The 20,850-nt window shown below is 45.8% G+C and overlaps 1 protein-coding gene across 3 annotated transcripts in view; it reads left to right on the top strand.

The window, feature by feature from the left end:
• The window catches only part of CCDC170 (coiled-coil domain containing 170), a 79,912-nt gene that overhangs the window by 43,680 nt on the left and 15,382 nt on the right, over window positions 1-20,850 (top strand). For all 3 annotated transcript variants that reach the window (XM_078610200.1, XM_078610201.1, XM_078610199.1), the window contains exons 10-12: window positions 9,966-10,139; window positions 11,555-11,797; window positions 17,764-18,000. In XM_078610200.1, coding sequence (XP_078466326.1) covers window positions 9,966-10,139; window positions 11,555-11,797; window positions 17,764-18,000 — 654 coding nt within the window. The remainder of the gene's footprint in view (window positions 1-9,965; window positions 10,140-11,554; window positions 11,798-17,763; window positions 18,001-20,850) is intronic.

Below are 20,850 nucleotides of genomic sequence, written 5' to 3'. Positions count from 1 at the left end.
GGCGTCATCTGGTCGAACACCATATGAGACTAGGCTCTAATGAAAGCTGTCTCTGGTGTGGACCAATCAGTTTCAAAGACAATGCATAAATTATCAGAGTATTGTTTTTTGTTTGCATTTGACTGCAAGTATTGTGGTTAATGTAAGCATGATTCCTTGCAAAAGGTGTCAGTTTTGTTGCCAGAAAAAAGGGGAAAAACCCTATTAGTATATTTTGGTACTGGCAAAGGAGGTCCCATGATGTAGTAGTAGCACTGCCTGCACCATCGACGGCTGCACTGAACTCTTTCTGACCGCCCCGTGTGCACTCCCGATCCGCTGCTGCCCCGCATTTGTGTGCCCATCTCTTGGTTTAAAACGTCCTTGGGATGCAGTCGTATTTAGTCAAAAGTATCTGAAGTGGTTTCGCGCTCAAATGAGCATTGAGGTGGCACACGTCTGAGCCAGTGGTAGAAATTCCACATTCTCACGGCAGGGGCGAGTTTATAATAGCACAACCACTGTTGAATTCTTCACAAAGTTATCTTATCGACCACGGAGCGAGCCATGGAGGGCCGAGTCTACTCCAACTAGGAATGTAACTTGTGACCTTCCGATTGTGAGCGCTACCACTGAGTCACGTGACCGGTTGTGGCTAAATCATATCAACAGTCGCCGGTTAGGAAACCCAGATGGTTGATATAGGGTTTGGGCAAATCATATTCAATATATAATAAAAACAGATTAATCAAACTTCAACACAGGATGTGCACAGCTAAACAACTCAAAATTAAACAAAGTAAACCCAAACATCCTATATTTAAAAAAGCAGAACAGAGGCAACCATGCAACACGTACATTGTTGTTCTCCTTGAATTTAGTTTGTTACTTTATTGAGATTTGTTTGCATGGTCTTGCTTTTTTTTAATTTAAGATGTAATTACATTTCTTGACACTTTAATTTGCTTGTAGACATCTATTTCCACAGAGAGAAAGATATGTTTTTATATTGGGACTTAAAATGCCAGGCGTTGTTTTCCAAGCTGGATCGGTATTGCACGAAGAGCTGAATTTGGAGATCGTTTGTAGATAACCCTCCGTTTAACACGTAATCTGGTGTCGCCTGATGAAGCTATATGTAATTACTAGCGAAGCGTCGTACTCAGATTGTAAATGTTGTGGCTTGGCTCTCCAACACACCGGTGTGCTGTACTAGTGACGAATTGGCCACGCTCTGTTTACGGGAAAACCTTTACTAGTTGCTGTGTCGGATGGTGGCGAGTTTTAACGACACATTCATATATTTACGCGATCTAACCCAAAAAAACATCTATTATGGAGATGACACTCCGTTGGCCATGCACTGCAGATCTTATACATGCTCACACCCATGCAGCCTCTGCTAACAATACCGCGTTCACCATTGCCACCATCAGCCATGGTCAATCCACTGCTGGATGAAGGGCTCCCAAAGCCGTTGCCATCCCTCACGATTCTGAGATTTAACAATCCACCCAGCACTTGCACACGCGTCGATGTCATTGCTCCACGTCGTGAGTGGACGTCCCCCTTGAAGTGGGAGTACCCCGCACACAACTCCGAACGCACGCGACCGTTGCACCCGTTTGTACTGCTCGAGTGGACAGAGGCTTCTGCGTGTGTGTACGTTGAACTTCTTTCGCACCGTACGCAGCCAACCGTGCTAATCGGAAGGACAACGAACCAAACGCAAAAGGCAATTCTGAACAAAGGAGTTTTCAGTCGAGATTTAAAAGTGCACCGGTCCAGCGGCGTCCTAATTGTCGAAAGGAAGAGCGTTCCGTGTGGCCGCAGAAGCATATACTGAACGTGCGCGTGGCAGTGATTCAATAAACCTGCCCCGTTGCTTCAACTGCCGCGCCAGGAGATCGCATCGAAGCGGCGAACTCTAGATTGTGCCAGCAAACCAAAATTGGCTACCTTGAATTTAGCCAAAATCGTGTGTTTTTTGTGTGACAGCGTGCACGCTGGCAGTTGGGCGCACAAGCACGAACAACACAGATCTCGACACAATCTCTCATCATTTTAGGATGCGGTGTGAAATTTCGTGCCAACAACAACAACCCAGTGCTTCATGGGCGGGGCTGGTTGGCGGGCGGGAGTATCAAGTCAACCACAAACGATTGCTGTGCATACGCAGAGCACGGTGTGTGTGGGGGGGGGGATGCGTGTGCCACGTGTGGTATTTGTTGTGACTGTGAGAGCCGTGTTGCGTAACTTTGTCGCTAGCGGTCAAGGCCGCGCGTCCCTTGAGAGTTTGTAAGGAAGCCTCCGGTCATGCATTATATATTTACTCTTAATTCTTGTCGGCCGCGGGTTGCACAGGACAGTCGTGGAACAATGGAAAGGCGTATATCTATAGCAGCCGCGTCATCATGTACAAAGTACACACGTGGTAGATTTTTAAAATGTGTTCACATAAAATTCTTGGTTTCCGAGGTTTCATGTTGACTGTTATGCTGTCGTGGTGGAATAGTCAGCACACTAGATTTGCAATTTTGTGGTCGCCGGTTCTATCCATTTTAATTTCCCGGAACGGCAGTTCAATGAACGATCAAGTTTCTGAAATCCACCCAGAAGTTATAAATGGGTGCACCACGGTTTGTCCATCATTGGTCGGTCGCGTGTGGTGGGGCAAAGTGTCGGATACTGCCACCACTTCCAAAACAGGCCAGTTTGGAAGAGTAGGCCAATGAACCCTCTCCTTATGGCTCTCCGGTGTGGAGACACTTTCGCCAACAAGGCTGCACTTTTGCCTTTTATGAAAATGCTAGTTCGGCCAAAGCTCATGACATGGGCAGAAGATGAACATGTCGTTGGGAGTTACACCGCATCTTATGGTACCTTTTATGAAAGTGAATGCCAATAGCCATGAAAATGTAAATATACGCAGCGGTCTGAGTACAGTGCAGCTGAACAGATGCCTGATTATTGTGACAATCATCATCGCTATCATCATCTTAGGAAGCCACTGGAGCTATGCACGTTTAAATCTAAATTGAAAACGAATTTCTCTAGAACTGCTTTTTGGGTTTATTTCGTTGTCCTTCCCTCCGCACCTCCGATGAGCAAGGTTGGCTACGTATGGTGTGAAAGAAGTTCATCACACATGCAAGTGGTTTTAACAATCGTTTGCAATGTCTAGGATATGCGCGTGGACACGTATCTGCCCTTCTTGTCAATCCACCTGCTGGATGAGGGCCTCCCCAGATGCCATGCATGTCGTGGTGGGGCTATGTTGACTATACGTCGTGGTTGATGAAGGTTAGGGGAGTGTAGACATTGAAAGCGTGGTACAGTACAACACTAGATGTTTTGTTTTGCTCTACGCTGCTCCATGCCGACAATGTCGACCCCCGTAGTAGTTCATGAAAAAACGTCCACGATAGAGCAAGAGACGTCAAGTGTGATGTCAGGATTTTTACGTGTTGGTCATTTATTTCCCCAAGGGGCTTGGGCCAAACTCTTAATTAATTCACACCCAAAATGTGTGTGTGTTTTTTTAACAACACGGGATCAGGTGAACTTGGGTTCACAGTGCAGAGTACACGCTGTGCTGCCATGATGGCGTAACAATGTTTTTTTTTGCATGACATTTTGGCACCATTTCGAAGTTCTCACAGGCCACTCCTGGGTGCCTGTGGTATGGCTTCGGTTGTTCGCGCAGCCGCTAGGGCTTAATAAAGCCACTTTCTGCACGGGGGGGGGGGGTGGTGGGTAGGGAGGGAAGATAAAACATACATCGCACCCTGCCACTACAGCCAGCTCCTGGCAGCGCAAAATGTAGTTACGTTGTTCGCAGATTTTAGCTTTAACCGCATTGCTGTGCCCACTACAGAAGTCCATTGGTGGTGCTGGAGCTGTGTGCTGCATTGGAGACTCAAAGCAGAAATTAATTTAAAAAAATGTTTTGGTGGGGGATGGGGGTGGGGGGCACCCATCCCTATAAACGTGACCTTGAAGTGGGGATGAAATGAGGGGCATGTGAAAACTCGGGTTTGGGGGCATGACACGTCAACGTTGTCAACTTTAAATGAAGGTTGAACACTCAGCAGAATGAGTAAAGATGCGATCGGCTTGTGTCCATCGTGCACTCTGCTCCAGCTCATACCCTCCTGTATATGTGAGTGTACGAGTGAAGGCTGCGATGTCCATTGCGTGTAATCAGCGATTCTCAACGTGTTTTGGCTTCTGGTAATTTTGTTTAAACCGAGTAAACCCCCCTTGCCTGACCCAACATGGTTGTCTGGGTCGATGAATGCATAAATAATGAACATCAATAATTTAGCCAATTGTCCATTTTGCGAGGTACCCGAACTCGCTCGTAACTGCAAGAGAATAAAAAAATAAAATTCAACGGAGGCTCTGCACGCGTGACGTAATTTGTTCCGGCTCGCTGGTTGCTCTTGGAAACCACGTTGTTTACCATCAATGAGCTCAGAAAGGTCTTCCGTATCGTTCTCGGTTACCGTATGGATTTAAATGTTATTGCAGTTATTTTATATTGGGAGATTCGTGCGTGATTATTCACCAATGACTCTCATAGTTTTGAAGCTTTCGTGACTGCAAGGATTCATATTCTTAGGTTTTTTCGGTAAAGTCACGTAGGTCAAAAATTAAAATTAATAAAATTTAATCAAAATAAAATAAAAACCATGACGTTTCGGAGGCAACACAAGCTTCCGTCTTCAGGTGGAACCGCCACACAATTTTTTATTTTTTACTTACGTGACTTTACCGAAAAAACCTAAGAAAAATTACTCTCATGTACAGTATAATTTCACACATTTATAAACCACCTTACGTACTCCCTGGGGCATTGCCACATAGCCCCAGGGGTCCACGTATCCATGTTTGAGAATCACTGGCTTACATTGCACCTATTTTTGTACCAACATTTTTTTTATCGCTTAACCGCAAGTAGTTATCTGCCCGGGTCCTTCCCCTCCCCACCGATACTATTCAGCTGGGGGAGGCCCCTTTCAAATGTCCAGAGATGAGAGGAAAGATACAGGCAGTAGATATCGATGTACCTTGTTAAAGAAATGTAGACATGTCGTAATATCGTGAGGTGAGGAAGGTACGATTTAGTCAAGATAGTGATAAGAGACAGGGCAATTGTATTTTGATGATCATTAACTTTTTTGTCATAATGTTTATGAGGATTTCAATTTGAACTGATGCTTAACGCACCTCACACCTGGCACAGCAACCTAGAGCGGCCAGTTGAGAGACGTGGCTCTCAAAGAAATACAGATTCAGATTAGCGAGAGGAAAGAGATAAACAAGGCAGAGCGATGAGAGAGCAGTGAACGCGAGATACAGATGTCTTGAGATGATCACGCGTACAGACGTTGTGTTGTCGGGATCTCGTGATGTCACGTGGCCCACCAGCACACGCCAATTCTACTTTGTATCCCACCAGAAAATATAGTTTCAGGAGAACCCTGTTGTACATCATGTGATGCCAATTTTTTTCTTTCACGTTGGCCATTTATACCGGCACAACACAGCACCCCTGGACAAAGGGGCACACATAGCGACGTATAATGAGGACCTGTAAATTCATATTAATCTTGACAAGTGTTGGCCACTGCAATACAATCGGAGAATATGTTTACGTGTCGGTGTGGGTGAAGAATGCACAGCGGTGGTTGCGGTGGTTAGCGCACCGAGTTACGAACCCACTTCAAGCTGAGGTTGATTCCCAGCCACGACTAACGTCAGTGGCGAGTGATGTCAGGACTAGTCCTGGGCCTCCCCTAAGTTGACTTAGCCTAAAATGTGTAATTGGTGTGATGTGTAAACAACAGCGCTGGGGAGACGAAGGCAGCCAGGTGTGGAAGTTGTTTGGCCATGTTTCTTTTTGTTGTTGTGGCTTTAATGTAACAAAATGTGAGCACCTTGCAGCGTGATGCAAGACTCGCTCAACCCGGCATCTCAGTTCACGAGCAACAGTCCCGACGCAACTGAAGCATATCAAATAAGGGGGGTGCGGTGAAAGATATGGAAAGGAGCCCGCTGCCTCAGCTTTGTTTGACCATACTTCACTACGGCGGTCAATGCGAGTTGGTGATGGGAGGAAGGGGAAAGGGCACGTCACTCGCCAACGATGTTAGCCATGGCCGGGAATCAAAGTCAGGTCGCTGGGTTTATGGCGCAGTGCGTGAACCGGCATGCCTCGTCTCCACCCCAGGCATTTCATAATGAATCGGTATTGCTGCCAAATCGCAGGCTGTTGGCACAGCTATAGACATCATGTACTAACTTTATGTGTACAATGGCATTTTTTATTAAATATATCTTTTTTATTGTGCCGACTTTTTTTTACTTTCGGTGATGTCAATGCATATTTATATATGTGTGCGCGCGTTTGAATCCATTTGCTTTTTATTATTTTTGCGTTAAGTGTAAATCGAGCCTATTTAAGGGGGCTCTGTTGTTTACAGCCAATAACACTTTTATAATTGGCGATTATAATTAAACTCTGGAAATATGGGAGCACAATAGACCACTATTTTTTTAAGTGTTGTTAGATCATGGGACATTACTTGGAATGGTAAATAATTGTTATGTCATGGGAAATGTGTTGTTTCCCTCACATTTCTCCACACAAGTCTCAAACCAGCTAAGGAGAAAGCATACTTTTAGAAAACATTCTACACGGTTCAACATATCTTTCGAACTGATTACACGTCTTTCAAACTTATTTTTGTCTTCAGTTCCTCCGGTTGGCTACGTACGATGCGAAAGACGTTCAACATACACACTCGTGCAGAGAGCATCCTTGATCTCCTCACTCACAGGAAATCAATCAATAGTGAATACATCATTACATTTTGACTAAAAACTTTCATGACTGCAGGAATTGAAATTCTCGTTTCTTTCGGTAAAGTCACGTAGATAGAAAATAAAATAACAGAAAATAAAATTTTAAAAATAAAATAATACGTTGAAAATAATAAAAGCAAAAAACCCAAGACGTTTCGATCGCAACAAAAGCGGTTTTCATCAGGCGGTTTCATCAAGCGAATGAACACCGCTTGTGTTGCGATCGAAACGTCGTGGGTTTTTTGCTTTTATTATTTTCAATTTATTTTATTTTATTATCAGTCATTTTTATTTCATTTTCTGTCTAAGTGACTTTACCGAAAGAACCAAGAATATGAATTCATCATCATCATCACCATGTGGGACAACGATAAAGATCCCACCACCTGCAACCCCATTGGCCCCTTGAGGCTGTTGGTGAAAGTGCTGTTCGCGAGCACCGGTGGAGACCCTGATGGGACGGCGTGGCCAGAACCACGCACGGCTACCATCATCTCTCACCACCAGTGTCACCGTGTGACCTACGGGTAACCTTCGAAATTATTTCATATATTCGTCCCGGACGTTGCGCTTGAGAGGAAATCGCATTCAGGTCACCGGGTTCGTAGCGCAAGTTCGCTAGCCACTCCACCACTACCACTACCGCCCCCCCACACACACACTCTCTCGCACGCAATATGTCTACACATTATCTTAATTTGAATCGGAGCTGGCCACATCACGTGGAGCTATCGTTTAGCATGAATAATAATGAGGCGCTGTGCAGCGTGTAACGACTTAATTTAGTACTTGAGCAGAGGAGACTGGTACACATAGAGAGGACGTACGGTGTGGGCACACGAAAACTGTGGTTTGTCTCGACTCAAGAGTGCACCCTGCCATCATCCGCCGGTGGAATGTCTGACCCTTGTGGTTTGGCAAGCAAAAGACACGAGTCGTGTTAAATTTCCCAGGCTTGCCGACAGACCATTGTGGTTTGTTTGTATTGCTCCGACGCGTTCCCGTTGTCGAACCGCGTGCTGTCAGACGTGCCGGGGGGACGTCGTTAAAAAAAAAAAACCTTTCGAGCAAACGTCGGGGGCACCGTGGGGGACAACTTCGTCGTCGTCGTCGGCGTTGTTGTTGTTGCCGTCCACCCAAACGCATCAAGAAGATCGCAAGGGCTTGTGGACTCCGTCCAGGTTGTTGTGTTTTGCGCTCGCTACTTCTGTTTTCCGTATGCTCCCCCACGCACTGCTGAAACCTCTTAAAGTTTACACGAAACAATTTTAATACATGTATTGGGTTATTCATGTTGTTGTTTTGCACTGGAGGGATGCTTTTACCATTTTCTCGCTGGGTCATGTCACGACAGAAAACGAACTTTGTTCCGTCCGCTCCATTAAGCAATTCACAATGCACAAAGTGTCACGTGAAACATTTCCTGCACTTGCGTGGCAGATTTTCCGCAAAGGTTAAAATGTTTGAAGTGTCTTCGAGAGTCGAAGAGTTAACTTTTGCTCTACGCATTACGTGCTGTTGCCTCCCCCCCCAAAACCACTCCACCATCCACAAGCCCCCCCCCCCACCACTATTAATTTGATTAATTACATCCCTGGTCAACGAGAGACCGCGCTTGTTCAAGAGAGACAATGCCGCTTTTTTGAGTGCACATGTTTGTGCCTGTGCTATTCGTGTAATCGTTCATTTATATATTTAAAAAAATCGGACGGAACATTAGCCGAGCGGCTTTTGACGATTTAAAATAAACACGCGGGCGGGCAAGTTGTCACCACTTCGCTTATTTTATGCGCGAGATAATAAATAAGCAATAACACTTTACACTTTTTTTTTACAGCGCTTTGTCGATCCATTGCTGCAGGCAGTGCGTGTTGCTCATGTATGTTCGAATGTTGAACTTCTTTCGGACCGTAGGTAGCCAACCGCGCTAATCGGAGGTGCGGGGGGTAAGGACAACAAACTGAACACAAAAAGCAGTTCTAAAGAAATGAGTTTTCAATCGAGATATCAAAGTTTATCGCTCCAAGTATCGGAAAAAAGAGCGTTCCAGACGGCCCCAGAAGCGCACCTGAGAGCGCGCGATGCAGTGGCCGTCCTTGTTCGATGGCCAGCCAAACGCTGCTGCGAGGATGACCGGAGTTCACGTGATAATTTATGCTCCTTAACGAGATCAGCGTTATTTGACCATACTTCACCACTGCCGTTCAGTGTGGCTTGGTGAACGCTGGCTGAGGGGGGGAGGTAGCCAGAACCGGTTAAGACGTCACCACCGGTCACATTAGGGGCAGTCCATAAATGACGTCACGCACCTGGGGGGGGGGGGGGTCAGACATTTGTGACGATGTGTGACGAGGGGGGGGGGGGTGTTTGAGAAATGTGACGTCACATAAATATAGACAACACGTTCTACTTAATTAAATAGACTTTTTAATAAATGTTTTCTCCAACATCAGAGTGCAGCACCACATTAAATACGCACTACAATGACAATAGTTTAAAGCGATTTGAAGCATGTTTTTTGGGGGGGGCAGAGCTTTGTGACGTTATATTTGAAGGGGGGGTCTGACTTTTTGTGACGCCGTGTGACGAATGGGGGGGGGGGTCAAAAATCGTCCAAAATCGCGTGACATCATTTATGGACGGCCCCTTAGGCGCGGCGAGGACTCAAGCTCAGGTCGCCAACTCTTCATAGCGCAGTGCCCAACATCTGCCACCCCTCTGTCTCTGTCACGCACCGCTCCAACGGTGCTTGCCCCAGCAGTCTAAGCGGGAGAAACCTTCCTCTTTGCGCCTACTGGCGTGCGTGCACGAACAACGGTCACAACTCTAGGAAGAAGCGGCCGGGTTTGCGTCTCTTTGTATTCATCTGGGGACACTATTTGTGTACAGAACTCCTGGAGGATGGGACAAAAGAAAACCCCCACCACGGCTCTCGAAGCCTCTTCTCCGATGAGATGAAAAGCTTACCCGGAGGCGTACGTCCGTCAGGTTGCGCGCATCTGGGTGCGCACGTGTCATGTTTCCCCCACCCCCCTACTGGACATCTGTGAAACAAGAGCTTCATAGCTCATCGGATTCCCCCAGTCTAAATAAAGATTGTGATTGTGATTCATCAGTACATGCGCTTCCTGGAGGACCTGGGCCGGCGGCTCAAGGTGGAGGAGCTGGGAGTGGACGTCGGCTTGGACCTGCAGTTGGAGGCAATGCTGGCGCGGGCCGACCACCTCGCCAAGCTGGAGAGTGACTCCACAGCCGACGGAAAGACTCTGCTCTACAGCCTGCAGCGCAAGGTGTCTGTCTGTTTGACGAGCAGCAGCAGTCGGTTTCCGTGACCAATGTTATTCATAGTTTTTTTTTTCTGGGTTAGATCGCATAAATATGAACGTGTAATTAACCCACAATCGCCCGACACAGCGAATCAGTAAGGTTTGTCACGTCATCAAAACGTGCCGATTCGTTACTGGTTCAGCACTAATTCGCTGTGTCGGGTGGTGGTGGGTTCACGACACATTCATATTCACGCGATCTTACCAAGGAGAAAAAAACCTTTGCGTGGTGGTGGTGCTGGTAGCCCATGGTGATGATCGTGACGGTGGTCGCGACGACGTGATTATCGTCACGTGACGGTGGTCGCGATGAGGTGATGATCGTGAGATGTTCACCTGGGCCGTAGGAGGGCAGTGGAGGAAGGGGAGTGGGTGGGTGGGGGGCAAAATATTTGCCACAACTACTCACATTTTTTAGATGGAGAGCGTTTTTGAGATTTTTCATGAATGTGAAATTTTGAGAATGTGAAATTGTGGATAATTAGTTTACAATTGTGTCATTGCATGTTTATGTTCAGGTGCGTGTAATATCACGTAATTAAAACCAAAACGATCGACTTTATTACAGTGTACACAATTTGTCCCCCTCTGATTACTTTTAGCTCAGTGCACCGCTGCTGATGACATTGTGATGATGATGATTGTATAAGAATTGGTAAACAAAAACATCACTCGGAATGTTTTTATGACGATGGTGATTATAACGATAATAGCGATATCCAACTGTTTCACCAAACAATAAGACGCAAATTTCCCCCCCCCTCCCAAATATTCTGCCCATGTTTACATACCTCACCAGATACTGATTTAAGGCTACCTAGTCGTGGTGAGGTGATGATCGTCGACTCAGGAATACTGTATTTCAGATAATCACCACTGACTTTAGCCGTGGACGAGAATGGCACTGACGACTGGCTTCGTGAAGGGCTCGAACCACTGCACTGTTGCATCACAACAACAACAAAAAAATCCCCCGTATCGCTTTAACAGACTGTTGGCGCAAGTGCTGTTAGCGAGCACCAATGAAGGCTGGCACGGCACACGAGGATGCGGGTGGCCAGCACCACGCCCGGCCGCCTTTGTCTCCCCAGTGCTGATGTTTACACACCACACTCATTAAAGAATGAGTCGACTTACGGGAGGCCCAGGGCCAGTGCGGATAATCTCCACTGTGTTGGTCATAAGCAGGAATCGAACAAGAGTTTGGCCGGATTTGTATCACGGGACGGGCGCACTATCCACTGCGCCGTCGCTCCCCACGCACACACCAGATCTTGCCCTCCTCTCGCGCGGCCGATGTAGATGCGGAGCAAACAACTACACAAAATCGAATGCCAGGCAGGATCCGAGCGCGTCGCCCGTGATGTCTCCCCGACCAGGTGAAGGCCCAGAAGGAGAAGCTCCAGAGCAAGGAGCTGCACCTGGAGATGCTGCGCAAAAAGGTGTCGCAGCTCGAGGAGGAGCGAGGCACGAGGACGGCGCTGGCCGTCGAGCGCGACGACGCCAACGCCGCGCTGCACAAACTGCACCGGCGCTCCGAGCGCCTGCAGCAGCAGCTGGACGCTGCGCGCACCGCCAACACGGAGCTCAAAGCCCAGCTGGCAGACGCGCACGGCCTCAAGGCGAGCAGTGGAGGGAGGGCTGGCGCAGTGCTAGCGACTGTAACCTTTTGAGCGAGAGGTATCTGGGTTCGATTCCTGACTCGGGCGCCACCTTTGCACGTGGGGTTTGTATGTTCTCCCCCCCCCCCCCCTCTTCATGTGTTCTGCAGAGTGTGACTGTGTGAGAGTGTGTGAATGGAGAGCGGTAGTAGTGTTTATGGGGAGCAGGAATCTACCCGAGTTCGATTTCCACTCATGGCTAACACCAGTGACGATTATGTGAACCGGTCCTGGGCCTCCCCTCAGTCGATTCAGCCTCAAATGAGTACCTGGTGCGGTGTGTAAACATCGCCACTGGGGAGAAAAAAGCGGTCAGGCGTGGTGCTGGTCACTCATCCCCTCGTGTACCGTGCCGGCCTTCATAGGTTACTTGCCCCAACAGTCTGTAAAGGCTACACGGGGGATCTTTGTCCTTGATCTTAGTTTTTTTGGGTTTCTTTGTTCTCCTTCTGTTCTGCATGGGTGACCTCCACGTTCTCACGTTTTACTCCCAAAGCTAAAAACTTGCAATGTTATGTAATTGGTGTTTGCCAAACATCCCAATGCAGGACCCTCCTGAAAAGCAAGAGTTTCCAGACTCTTTCCTGGGGGAATAAGTAAAATATGGGGTGGGGGGGTCAATAAATACATTTACAATACAGTAGGTCTGCCACCTCTCAGCTCACGGCCCACAAGTCAGATATGGCCCACCACTTCATGTCGCACAGCCCATGGCCACATTAGTTCCACCACTTCGAAACAGCCCACAATGTGATGTACTTATCCCTTTCTTCGCGAAGTGATCTTTGGGTGGTCCCGCGCGTTTGTTCGGCACGCCTGTCCGACGCCTCGCTCCGCGTGCCATTGCCAGCCCGGTAACAACGCCGGAGAGCCATAACGGCACAAGCCCGCGAAATTTTTTGCCGCTTTCGTGTCAGCGCCGTCACGCCACAATGCCACTCGCGGGCTGTGCCATTTCTCACAGTGCCACCCCTTTTTGGCGCGGTAACGTCGTTGTGCTCAGCCCGCTGCTTTGCCGCGGCAGCCACCACTACCTGTGGAATGAGACTATCGCCACTGCTCCGCGTGGCCACGTTAATTGAGGGCTTTATTTTTGTATCTAAAGCTTTCGTGACTGCAGGGATTCATCTTCTTGGTTCTTTCGGTAAAGTCACGTAGAAGGGAAATAATAAAATAATAAAAATACAACATAATAATTATGTGTTATTTTTAATAATATTAATAATAAAATAATAAAAATAAAACATAGTAATTATGTTTTATTTTTAATAATTTTAATAATAAAATAATAAAAATAAAACAAAGTCACGTAGAAGGGAAATAATAAAATAATAAAAAATAAAACATAGTTATTATGTTTTCTTTTTATTATTTTATTATTAAAATTATTAAAAATAAAACATAATTACTATGTTTTATTTTTATTATTTTATTATTAAAATTATTAAAAAGATAACATAAATTATTATGTTGTATTTTTATTATTTTATTATTTCCCTTCTACGTGACTTCACCAAAAGAACCAAGAACATACCTCTTCTCGTCTTTTCCCCCAATTGTATCCCAATTGTGCGATCGGCATTATGCCATGGGGTTGACGTTCAGATCCTGTCGTAGAGCAGCGCAACCCTCTCTCAGCGATGGAACAGCTGACGGAAGCAGATGTCGCCGAGACAACTTCTGAGATTCCTCGCCACGTGCATCGCAATAATAAACACAACTCATTAATTGGCTGAAAACATCTTAAAATAATAACACCCAAAGAGTCCTACGACTCAGTGTGGCTCTCCTGGATAAATAAGTACGAAATAGTTTTTTTTATATTCGTGGCCAGTCCGAGAGCATGAACCCGCGGGTGGTTGAAGCCAGGATTTGAATTCAGGCTCAGCGCTCTGACCTCCGATCCACCCGGCTGCTTCTTCCCCGTGTTTTTATGACGTTTCTTTCTATTTTTCTACAAACCGTTGAGGCAAAATAATTGCATACAAATTAAATGTGTTCACTGCCATGTTCAAGCGGGCTGGCTGGTTTGTGTTCTGAGTCACGGCAGCTCATTAACGGATCTAAACATCGTATGTGCATGGCCAAAAATACACGTGTCATTTGAATGAGGCAGGAGAAACACCATTGTGATTTTGTGGTTGACAGATACAGGCCCATACAAGGTCGGTCGAGCATAATGGTTGTAAACTCCTGCCAACATAATGTACTGGCGGATAAAGTGGAATTCACATCGCAATGGAGCTCTCAGGTCAACCCAGTGTTTGTAGACATGGCCTCGATTATTTTGTTCCACCGCTTACAATTCGACCGCATACACTTAGACTGCATACAACACAAATCCATTATCAGAGCCGCACGTAATGGTCAGTCAGAAGGGGGAAAAAACTAATAATTCATCACTGTGTTTGTTGATGCCCTTGTACACGTGGATTTGGAAAACAGAATAACATAAAGCAGCTCGGTGCACTTTTTTTTCAAAGGCACAACCGCCGGGCACAGGCCCCAAAGCACCCAGTAAGTCAAACGGCACTGTCAGAGTGGACATTGATAATAGTTTAACGCCTTTCTTGACTTGAGCAAGGTTATTATTGTGAGAGACGACGGTGGGAGGAGGGGATTAAAAGTGGAGCACTGTGAGGGAAGAAGCAGGAAGATAAGTGTTATGACCTGCAGTGTGGCGAGTGGGTGAGTGGCTATGTTGTTCTGACTTGCAGTGTGGTGAGTGGGTGAGTGAGTGGGTGAGTGGGTGGGTTAGTGGGTGAGTGGATGGGTGGGTGAGTGGGTATGTTGTTCTGACCTGCAGTGTGGTGAGTGGCTGAGTGGGTGGGTGAGTGGGTATATTGTTCTGACCTGCAGTGTGGTGAGTGGGTGAGTGGGTGGGTGAGTGGGTGAGTGGGTGGGTGGGTGAGTGGGTATGTTCTTCTGACCTGCAGTGTGGTGAGTGGCTGAGTGGGTGGGTGAGTGGGTATATTGTTCTGACCTGCAGTGTGGTGAGTGGCTGAGTGTGTGGGTGGGTGGGTGAGTGGGTATGTTGTTCTGACCTGCAGTGTGGCGAGTGGGTGAGTGGCTGAGTGAGTGGGTGGGTGTGTGGCTATGTTGTTCTGACCTGAAATGTAGTGAGTGGGTGAGTATGTTGTTCTGACCTGCAGTGTGGTGAGTGGGTGAGTATGTTGTTGTGACCTGCAGTTTGGTGGTTGAACAAAGTGTGGGATGAGACAAAAGAATCAATCGAAGCCACGCGGAAAATGGCACACGCTTTCACAAGATGCTTTGCGTTTTATGATATTTGTTATCCATAAAATGGCAAATGAAAGAGTAGAAGACAGTACAGTATTGTAAATGTGATGCTGATCTCTTTGTGCAGGGTCTGAGTGTCATCCCCTACGTATGCATGGGTTTTCTCCACGCTCTCCAGTTTTCTCCCTTATACATAAATGCCCAAAAATGAAATCAGAGGTCAATCATGCCAAATACGTACTTTGCTGAGACTCCCGAAAACAAAGATGGAAAGCATTATAATAAAAAATGACTCGGCTTGGAAGGGAATTAAAGAGTTTATTTGACAGAAAGGTCCACCATCCATCCCAAAAGAATTCCCTCATCAAGAATCTACACCATAGAGCCCAATGCATCTCCGACCAGGAACACATTGCCAGTGAACTCAAGCACGTACGCCAAGCTCTTAAGGTTAATGGTTACTCCGACTACACAATCCGCAAAGCCATCACTCCAACCATCAAGAAGGATCCTGTTGAGGAGCCTTTCAAAACCATCACCTTACCCTACATTGCTGGGGTCACAAAAAGATCTCCAAAATCCTGATTAAACACAAGATCCAGGTCCGATTCAACACAGTACATACAATCCGTGATCTGGTCCCGTCTGTAAAAGATGTGGTTCCAGACATACAGTACCCTGGCGTCTACAAACTAAGTTGCCTCTGTGGTAGCAGTTACATTGTAGAAACCAAACGACATGTCTCGGACCGCATCCGTGAACATAAAGCAGACCTGAAACACGGTAGGGCGAACACCTCAGCCGTGGCAGATCACTGTTACAATTCAGTGGGCTCACATGACATTGGCTTCTCCAAGACAGAGGTTCTCTGCAAGCCATCTGGCTACCATGAGAGATTCGTTCATGAGGCAATCCACATATACAAACACAGAGACAATTTCAACCGAGAAGATGGATTCTGGCTCAGCAATCATTGGAAGGACGTAATAAACCATTTCGGATCTTAAATGATTGTGTTCACGTTTACGGTGACTTTCAGACCGCAGTTCACTCACTGGCATTGACTATATCTTTTATTCTCCACAAGGAATGGATTCTTTGCTCCGCTGCAAGTCTCCTACCACCACTCTTCCATTAACATATTTCGTTGCTTCCTCTTAGTACCTTTCATGTGACGGTCAATGGTATAGTGTATAGCAGATTGTATAATAATAAATAGCATAAAAGTGTAATGTTTAATATAATGTTAAGGTAATATATAGTATCGTAATTGTATAGTGAATATACAGCAGTGTGGTATACAGTAGGGTGGGTAGAATAATACATAGTGTAATATTACAATGTATAGCCTAAGGTGGTGTATAGTAATGCAGTATATAATGTAATGTTGGGTTTGTCTATGGCAGTATATAGTACGGGGTAGACCCGTGTGATGTAAGAGAACAAAGTTTAGCTGGAGGCATATTATATTTTTTGCGACATAGAATTGTAATGTATGACTTACTGTTAGTAGCTCAGCTTATTGGAGAGTATATTTAGAATATTGATGATACTGATGTAGTTTATATTTTAGTTTATTTACGTGGTGGTTTAGCTGCTGCAGCTCCTTACTATTAAAATTCCTTCTCTCTATTACTGCCAACCCTACTCCCTCCCTTTGATGCTGCTAATCCTGCATACTGCATAATGCACGGGCATAATATGACTTTGAAACCCCCCCCCATCTCCTACGCATTCCACAAGTAGTGACTAATCCCATATCTGCATTTCCCATAAATATGCTAAATTCCTCTTAATATGCAAATTCCTTTGTCAAGGTGCCCCTTCCCCCCCTCCAACCCAGCTTAAATATACGCTGCCAAGCCTGGTGGTGCCCATTCAGACGCTGTCTTTCCGACAGACCTGTTCTTCACCTGAGGACGGCTGATTGCGTTGTGGCCGAAACGTCCTGAGAATTATTTTATTATGTTTTATTTGTATTATTTTATTATGTTTTATTTTTTTTATTTTATTATTTCCCTTCTACGTGACTTTACCGAAAGAACCAAGCAGAAGAAGACAGAAAGGTCGTTACACTCAGTTGGAATATTATCTACCATAGAGCTGATGCTTACAGATGCTCATAACGATAGGAAATATTACGAGCCTGTACCAAGGAGCTGTCAAGAGCTCGCAGGAGCAGGCACAGGTTTAATGATATTTTTCTGTGGACACGATAGGGCGCCACGGTGGCGAGATGTTAACTACCTCGCCTGGTATACAGGAGGTCATGAGTAGGATCCTGACACTGACGTCTGTATGTATTTGGAGTTTGCATGTTCTCCCCGTGGTCGTGAGGGGTTTTGTCCGGGTCCTCTGGTTTTTCCTTCCACATTTATGCTTTTAGAGTATTTGGCTGCAATACATTTCTACGTGATAAGCCACTTCATTTGTGACCAGGTTGCTTCTGAAAAATAAACTATATAGTTTAATGGGCCTTACCTGATAAAACAAGCAAGTTAATTTGATAGTTTAGTTATATAATTTCACTAACGTCAGCAACCTGTGTTGAGGATTGAGTTTACCACTGTACCAATGATGAACCGCGCACACGACCCACAACCTTTTCGCTCGGTTCCAAACGTACCACGACTGACGTGTGTTCCGTTGTTCCGTCAACTTTTCCCCGCCCCCCCTTTGCCATCAAGATACAAACGCTGGAGCAGAACAAGACGATTGCGGAGATGGGACGCTCAATAGACCGCCTGGAGAAGGTGAAGGACAAGGCGTCGCGGAAGGTGGCGTCGTTGCGAGGGCAGCTGGACATGACGGCGGAGGGCGCCCAGGAGGAGATGGAGCGGACCCGCGTCCTCCTGGAGGCCACCACGGGAGAGCTACGCACAGTCAAGCGCGCCCTTGAGGAGGTGGCGCGTCGCGAGAAGCAGGTGAATGTGTTTATTGTTAATTGGTTTTTTACCCTTCTATTCGGCAACAAGACTGACACCTTTTTTTACAAGGAGTCATGTTTGCACAGACCACAATACCTGCAGTCATAATGCAAACAAAAAAACATAACTCCGTATGCACTTTCCTTGAAGTTGATTGGTCCACACCCGAGACAGCTTTCCTTAGAGCCTAGTCTCACATGGGTTGGACCAGATGATGCCAAAAGGCGCACAACTCAAAGACTGCAGGTATTGTGGTCTATGCAAACATGACTCCTTGTAAAAAAGGTGTCAGTTTTGTTGCCAGATAGAAGGGTAAAAAAACAATTATCATATTTTTTACTGGCAAATGAGGTTCCAATGTTGTTTATTGTTGTCGTCACTTTTGCGCTTTACCTAATTGAGGGTCGAGAGCGTTCAGCGTCCGTCTGTAATATGGGGTGCGGTGGGGGGAGGTCGGGGGTGACCCTCGTCAGGACTCGTCTCACCACGTGAATGAAACTTGAGAAGAAAGTGTTGTTGTTGTTGTTGGGGAGTTTCCCCTGTTTGAATACCGGTTAAGCCAACCCCACTTAAACCCACTCCCTGGTAGCCCCACCCCCCGTTTGTAAAGTGGTGGCGCCGAACCTCACAATAATACTATCCAGGGCCTACCTTGGCTCCTCCCACCCTCAACCAGTATATATACAAAGACTGTTTTCTTGGAATTTCTCTTACTTGATACAGCTATCGTGCTGTAACGGTTCCACCTGAAGACGGAAGCTTGTGTTGCCTCCGAAACGTCGTGATTTTAATTTTATTTTTATTTTACTTTTATTAATTTATTTTTTTACCTACGTGACTTTACCGAAAAAAACCCTAAGAATATGGTGGCGCTATGATAACCGAAATACAAAAAATACACGGCCTAACACTGAATGGGCATGAGGGTTAACCACGCAGAATAATAATAGCCAAACTAAACTCTAGTCCTACCCCTAAGCCTAGCAAACAAGCAACCAGCCATTAGTACTAACTCTCCTACTAACCCAATAAAATGTGCCAATCAGTCAATAGCACTAAGCCTTCTACACTATGGGAACCTCATTTGCCAGTAAAAATATGATAATTGGTTCTTTACCCTTCTATCTGGCAACAAAAACTGACCCCTTTTTACAAGGAGTCATGTTTGCATAGACCGCAATACCTGCAGTCATAATACAAACAAAAGAACATAACTCTGATAATGTGCACTTTCCTTAAAGTTGATTGATCCACACCCGAGACAGCTTTCCTTAGAGCCTAGTCTCATATGGGTTGGACCAGATGACGCCAAAAGGCGCACAACTCAAAGACAATGCACCATCAGAGTATGAGAGCTCGGGGCAAGCATCTACACTATGGGAACCTCATTTGCCAGTAAAAATATGATAATTGGTTCTTTACCCTTCTATCTGGCAACAAAAACTGACCCCTTTTTACAAGGAGTCATGTTTGCATAGACCGCAATACCTGCAGTCATAATACAAACAAAAGAACATAACTCTGATAATGTGCACTGTCCTTAAAGTTGATTGATCCACACCCGAGACAGCTTTCCTTAGAGCCTAGTCTCATATGGGTTGGACCAGATGACGCCAAAAGGCGCACAACTCAAAGACAATGCACCATCAGAGTATGAGAGCTCGGGGCAAGCATCTACACTATGGGAACCTCATTTGCCAGTAAAAATATGATAATTGGTTCTTTACCCTTCTATCTGGCAACAAAAACTGACCCCTTTTTACAAGGAGTCATGTTTGCATAGACCGCAATACCTGCAGTCATAATACAAACAAAAGAACATAACTCTGATAATGTGCACTGTCCTTAAAGTTGATTGATCCACACCCGAGACAGCTTTCCTTAGAGCCTAGTCTCATATGGGTTGGACCAGATGACGCCAAAAGGCGCACAACTCAAAGACAATGCACCATCAGAGTATGAGAGCTCGGGGCAAGCATCTACACTATGGGAACCTCATTTGCCAGTAAAAATATGATAATTGGTTCTTTACCCTTCTATCTGGCAACAAAAACTGACCCCTTTTTACAAGGAGTCATGTTTGCATAGACCGCAATACCTGCAGTCATAATACAAACAAAAGAACATAACTCTGATAATGTGCACTGTCCTTAAAGTTGATTGATCCACACCCGAGACAGCTTTCCTTAGAGCCTAGTCTCATATGGGTTGGACCAGATGACGCCAAAAGGCGCACAACTCAAAGACAATGCACCATCAGAGTATGAGAGCTCGGGGCAAGCATCTACACTATGGGAACCTCATTTGCCAGTAAAAATATGATAATTGGTTCTTTACCCTTCTATCTGGCAACAAAAACTGACCCCTTTTTACAAGGAGTCATGTTTGCATAGACCGCAATACCTGCAGTCATAATACAAACAAAAGAACATAACTCTGATAATGTGCACTGTCCTTAAAGTTGATTGATCCACACCCGAGACAGCTTTCCTTAGAGCCTAGTCTCACATGGGTTGGACCAGATGATGCCAAAAGGCGCACAACTCAAAGACTGCAGGTATTGTGGTCTATGCAAACATGACTCCTTGTAAAAAAGGTGTCAGTTTTGTTGCCAGATAGAAGGGTAAAAAAACAATTATCATATTTTTTACTGGCAAATGAGGTTCCAATGTTGTTTATTGTTGTCGTCACTTTTGCGCTTTACCTAATTGAGGGTCGAGAGCGTTCAGCGTCCGTCTGTAATATGGGGTGCGGTGGGGGGAGGTCGGGGGTGACCCTCGTCAGGACTCGTCTCACCACGTGAATGAAACTTGAGAAGAAAGTGTTGTTGTTGTTGTTGGGGAGTTT

This window comes from Lampetra planeri, chromosome 33 (genome assembly GCF_965212315.1).
Source record: "Lampetra planeri chromosome 33, kcLamPlan1.2.h2, whole genome shotgun sequence".
Lineage (NCBI taxonomy): Eukaryota > Metazoa > Chordata > Hyperoartia > Petromyzontiformes > Petromyzontidae > Lampetra > Lampetra planeri.
The sequence above is the reverse complement of the archived record's forward strand: the minus strand, read 5'-3'. Positions and strand labels throughout refer to the sequence as shown.